This window comes from Drosophila santomea, chromosome 3R (genome assembly GCF_016746245.2).
Source record: "Drosophila santomea strain STO CAGO 1482 chromosome 3R, Prin_Dsan_1.1, whole genome shotgun sequence".
Lineage (NCBI taxonomy): Eukaryota > Metazoa > Arthropoda > Insecta > Diptera > Drosophilidae > Drosophila > Drosophila santomea.
Window position 1 is genome coordinate 6,211,644 of NC_053019.2, and position 5,832 is coordinate 6,217,475.

The following is a 5,832-nucleotide window of genomic DNA, read 5'->3' on the forward strand; positions in this document are numbered from 1 at the left end:
GCTCTTTTAATTTGAATCCACCATTGCCATCCGATCACGCAGCAACATAGTTTTTTTGTATATTCACTAAAATCAACCTTTCACTGTTTGAAACTGGCGCACTTTTATTTGAATTAAGTGTTTGCAGTGGCGCCATCTGGACGAGTGCTGCCACTTTAGTATCTGCCGCCATTTTAGAGCACTGTTTAATGGCTCGCAGAAACCGCGCGGTGAAAAGCCGCTTTAAGTTTGCTTGGATGGCTAACAAAAATGTTATGGGAATAATACAATCTATTTATTCTATTCAATCTATTCTAAACAAAAATGTTAGTACAGGAATTTACACGTGTCACGACTTGTATTATCGATATCGCACGTCTCACCATCAGCGCCACCTGAAACGATTAGCTCATCACTAACTGAATGTTATGTTGTAAACACTATGTAATGCAATGTAAACACTTTCAAATCAAAATGTAGATCGTCTTCGACCAGTTGTTATCAAAAGATTGCCATTATCATGGATGTGAATTGGATCGACGACGACGAAGACCTAGTGGCGGCCTTGGCGATGCACGAAGAGCAGAAGACCGAGGTATTTACTCGAATAATCGTGCAAACAAGGAGTTTCCCACTGTTTGGATCTTCAGGAAGCCGATGGAGCAGACGGGCACCCACGGCCGGAACTCTCCGCCGAATCCTGTGATGGCTTCGATATGGCCACTGGTCACAACTGGATATATCCAAACAACCTGCCCCTGCGATCCTATCAACAAACCATCGTGCAGTCGGCGCTGTTTAAAAACACCCTGGTGGTGCTTCCCACGGGATTGGGAAAAACATTCATTGCGGCAGTGCTGATGTACAACTTCTACAGGTGGTATCCAAAGGGAAAGATCGTGTTCATGGCACCCACAAGGCCGCTGGTCTCGCAGCAGATCCACGCATCCCAGAAGATTATGCCCTTCCCATCTGCGGATACGGTGCAACTGACAGGTCAGTTCAAATAAGGAACAAACCTCGAACACAAACAATCAGTTCCAATCCCATTTTCTTACAGGCCAACTTCCTCGACCCAAACGAGCTGAGCTGTGGGGCTCCAAGAGGGTCTTCTTTGCCACGCCACAGGTGGTGCACTCAGACATGCTGGAAACTGATGGCGGATCCACCTATCCCTTTGAGTCCATCAAGTTGATAGTGGTGGATGAGGCGCACCGGGCCAAAGGTCGCTATGCCTACACCCAAGTGGCCGACTGCCTGATGGCGCGTAACAGGAACTTCCGTATGCTGGCTCTGTCCGCTACACCGGGAAGAACTATGGAGGATGTGGCCGCTGTGTGCCAAAACCTGTACATTTCCAATCTGCAAGTGCGCTGGGACACCTCGATCGACGTGCAGCCCTACATACACAGGCGGACTATTCGAACCATAGTGGTCTCCTTAAAGGAGCGAATCAAGGAGCCGAGGGAACGATTGCTGCAGATCATCGAACCATACCTACGTCAGCTTTTGGAATCGGAAATTTTTAAGGGCAACAAGGGAAACGTGAGCAAAAACAGTTTGCTCTTTGAGCAGAAAAGCTTCATCGAACGATCGGCGCAAGGCCAGCGGCATCCGGATCACAACATCATAATGGGCAACTTTGCCATGTGCATCAGCATGTACCACTCGCTGGAACTAATGGAGCGGCACGGTCTTCGCGTTTTCGTCAACAATTTTGATGCAGCCGAGGACGGACGAGAGAAATTTGTACTAGCCAAAGATAGTGATCTAAGGAATTTGGTAGAGCAGGTCCGCCAAGAACTCGGCGCCAACCCCCTAGATTACACCACCCATGCCATGACGAATGGTGAAGTGCCGCCTTTGCCTTCTGATTTAGACTTTGGACATGCGAAATACGAAAAGTTGCGAGAGGTGTTGGTCCAACACTTTCAGGTAGGGAAAACATCAGCATGTTGCGAGTAACATAACCATGAAGCTACAATATAATTATTTTCATTAATAGGCAAATGCCGATTCCCGCGCCATTGTTTTCTGCGAGTACCGTGAGTCCGTGATGCTGATTCACCGTCTACTCCTGCAACACAGGCCGGTGCTCCGACCTCGCTGCTTTGTTGGCCAGGGCAGCACAGTTGGAGCAAGCTATGCTCTCACCCAGAAACAGCAGCTGCAGATAATGGCCGACTTTCGATCCGGCACTAGCAACGTTCTGGTGGCCACGTCGATCGGAGAGGAGGGTATAGATGTGGGCGAAGTGGAGATGATTGTGTGCTTCGACATTTGCAGCTCTAATCCTACTAGATTCGTTCAGCGGATTGGGCGGACTGGAAGGAAGAAGAATGGAGAGGTTGTTATGCTAGTGACCGAGGGACGCGAACAGCAGGTGCTTAAGGAAGTTCTGGCCAACAAGGATCAGATTAACAAGAAGCTATTAAATTCATCCGTTGTTAAATTGTCGCTTTATGAGCAAAATCCTCGAATGGTGCCATCACAGTTTCAACCGAAGTGCGAAGAGAAACACATGGAGCCAGCGGTTGAGGAGAAACCCATGCCAAAGTCATTAGCCAAGATCAAAGAACTCAAAAAGCGGAAGCAGCCAATTGCAAAGACGGGTAGCCTACAGAAATACTTTAAAGCAAGCGCACCAACGGAGAGTCAGCACGAAATATTGCAGGGAATAAAGCCGTACCAAATGAGCGAAGCGTCCCAGCAAATGGTTATGCAGCAAGTCCTAAGGCGCAGCGTAAATCTGAAGAATTTCTTCGGGGAATCTCAAGGCAGCTCGACATTAACCAGAAGTCAGGAAGATGTGCAACGCCTCCGAAAACTCACTCGCCTTCTGCAGTCAAACAAACCATTGGTGTCGGACTCCAAGGATCTTATAAGCCATTTGCAGGACGATCACTTACCCAGGCAAATAAAGCTCTACTTACTGAAAAGTAATCCCGAATTTCTGAGGGAAACACATTCAAAGATGCAAGTCCAGAGCGAGTTGAATATAGCTGATGATCGCCTGAATAGTAGACAGCGACGTACTAGAAATAATTATCAACTGCTGCTGGACATTTGCGATGGAATGGACAAAATGACGGAGCTTCTCCAAGAGGATGATAACGGAGCAGAGATTAGCTTCAGGGATGAAAAGAATCCTATTTATAATCAGAGTCCGAAGAAGTTCGAAACGACTTGTGATAAGATTTTCGAGGGTCTGAATGAGCATGGCCTGAACTCGGACAATTTTGAACTGAAGCAAGATCTTTTGGAAAAACTTGATCTTCGAAGTCTGGAAACCACAGTAAATGAGCAACTCGGTGGCATTGAAGCTTCCTGGTCAGATGAGAAGTGGGAGCAACAGGAGGAAGACGTGAGATGCGAGTCCATGTACCTAAGCCAGCAATTAAAATTATCAGCCGCGGATGTTGTCCCCCATAGCTCAACGCCACTGAGGGTGAAGCCCTTGAGCAGATTTAAGTTTGAGACCCTGCAGGGCAAATTTGAAGAGGAGTATCAATCCGAAATGGAAGCCAGCGAATTAGGGGACAACTTGGGTCGCCTAAATTCTCTGATGAGCGCTAGTGAATCGATTTTAAAGATTGAACCAACTGAAAGGTCGAGACCCATTCCTATCCAAGAGTCTACAATTGAGACGAGTCGCTATCCTGCCGTAGAAGAAAGTCAAAGATCAACTCCCATTCCCATTGCAGAATCTTCAGGTGAATCAAATCACTGTCCTGTTGATGAAGGAAGTGAAATATATCCAATGAGCATAGACGACACGAAAGTAGAAGTTAAGTCCTCTCCAATCCTGAAAATACACCTGGAATCCAATGCTGATGATTTGGATATCGACTTGGATGCTTTTCTAGAGCCAATGGACGAGGAACTCGAATTAACCTCTCAGACAAAGGGAAAGGCACAAGAAAACTTCCTAGATAACCAGACGGAGAAAGTGGAGAAAAACTGCATGCAGAAAGAAGCAACGTACAATAATGCACTTGATCTAACGGCCGAAGACTTGAAAGAATTATTAGAGCCGATGGCAGAGGAAGTAGAATTGATAAGTCAACAAAAGACAGATGACTTTACGGACTTTCTCGAGCCAATGTCAGAAGAGTTAGAGCTAATGAGCCAGCAGAAGAAAAATACATTGCGTTTAAGTACAGAAACGAATAAATACTCATGTCCCGTGATCGCACCTGAGGACTACTCGCGAACCGTTTCGCCAGATATCTTTGGCTCTGAATCCATGTCGCCCTTGAAGCCACAAGGAAGAAGTCTGGCCGCCAAATTGGCAGCCAAGACTGCAGCAAAGGCTTTGCCTGGCCCACCGCCGAGTGCAGTAGGTCTTAACTCGCCGGAGAACCGGAAACGCACGAATTCCTTGATCCAGGATAAGTCCCCGAGCATCTTTGATCTATATTTAAATCGAATGCGGGGACGTGGTCGACTGGCTAAAGCTGCGGAGAATCTGCACCGTATAACTTCAACCAATACCACAATCCAACTGGCTAAAGACGAAGAGGATTCCCCTATTGCGCGGCGTCCAAGCAAACGCAAGATTGTTATAAGTTCCGATGAGGAAGAGGAACAAAAGCCACAGGTTCCGGAAACCCAAGGGGATTGCGATTCCGATGAATACGAGCAAATTCCCAACACGCAAATGGTATGTCCTTACATGCAGTTTAGTATTTTATCTATACAACTAAAATATATATTTTCCAGCTTGATACGCCTACGACTCCAACTAGACCTAGACATAAACGTAGTAAATTTAATTCCTTTATTTTGGATGAGGCCGATAAAAGCGGATCAGATCATGAGGAAGAAGGAGAAACTACCATTGGCACATATCTGAAGGACTCTATGATCGCTTCAAGCGATGATGAGGACCATAACGACACAAACACTCATGCTATTTACCTCCGTGCAATGAAGTAAGTCGATAGTGAATGCCAAAACTGTCTATTTAAATGAAATCTCATTTTTAGGAGTCCCATTCAACGGCCAGGTGCCTTCAAGATGCCCCCTCCACGAGTTTTTCGCGACGAGTCCCATATATTTTCTCAACCAGTGGAAGACGATTCTTCGCAGTACATGCAATGCTCATTTATCGTTGATGATGAAAGCTCCACGATTGAACTAGGGAATGATGTCTCCGAATGCCCTCTTGAGAAAGCCGAACGCATTCTAAAGGAGCAACGAAAGCAGCGTCGACTAGGCAAAGTGCCTCCGGCTCCCGCTAATAAACGACGACGATTGCAAACAATGAGCACTTCAAGCGATGAAGATGATGTTATTTTAGTTGATTAAGAGCGCCGTGTCATTCCATTAAATTATTTGTGATTTGTTAAGATGTTCCAATTTTATTTCGTTCGATAAAAATGTTACTTTAATCTTGTAAATTTATGTCAATACGTGATACATATCTTTAGAAGTCCAATTGATTGATGTTACTTAAGAAAAGATTTATAGTTTTACCGCAAGCAAGAACACTAATTTAACTAGGTTAATTTATTTTAGGTAATTTTATTTAATAACAAATTAACTGAAAATATTTATGGTAAAGTGCTTTTTTTCTGATTGCCACCCTTATTTACGTGTGTGGTTCCGATGACAGATAAAAACTTTTGCCGTTTCTGGTCATGCAATCTATTTAGAGTATAATTGGGGCGCTGGAATAGTTCAAGAATTAAAATACTCGGAAACCTTTTCTTCTACGTATTTTGATTAGCAAATACAAAATACTTTATTACCTCATTTTAATTTATAACTTTTTCTTGGGGTAACTGAATTGTATATCATTTTAAAACAAACCATTTTTTTTGAGGCACGTTTAAATCTTTAAACCTTTGA

General features: G+C 44.7%; 1 protein-coding gene across 1 annotated transcript; it reads left to right on the top strand.

The window, feature by feature from the left end:
• Positions 1-414: 414 nt before the first annotated feature.
• On the top strand, positions 415-5,535 carry LOC120452283. The gene is made up of 6 exons (XM_039636415.1): positions 415-574; positions 630-975; positions 1,040-1,914; positions 1,985-4,642; positions 4,702-4,913; positions 4,968-5,535. The coding sequence occupies exons 1-6, from the start codon at positions 500-502 to the stop codon at positions 5,287-5,289; spliced, it is 4,488 nt and encodes a 1,495-aa protein (XP_039492349.1). The 5' UTR covers positions 415-499; the 3' UTR covers positions 5,290-5,535.
• The last annotated feature ends 297 nt before the right edge of the window (positions 5,536-5,832 follow it).

Coding starts and splice junctions, on each gene's coding strand:
- LOC120452283 (XM_039636415.1), top strand. CDS start 500: ATGGATGTGAATTGGATCGACGACGACGAAGACCTAGTGGCGGCCTTG. Junction 976..1,039: donor GGATACGGTGCAACTGACAG/GTCAGTTCAAAT, acceptor ATTTTCTTACAG/GCCAACTTCCTCGACCCAAA. Junction 1,915..1,984: donor TGTTGGTCCAACACTTTCAG/GTAGGGAAAACA, acceptor TTTCATTAATAG/GCAAATGCCGATTCCCGCGC.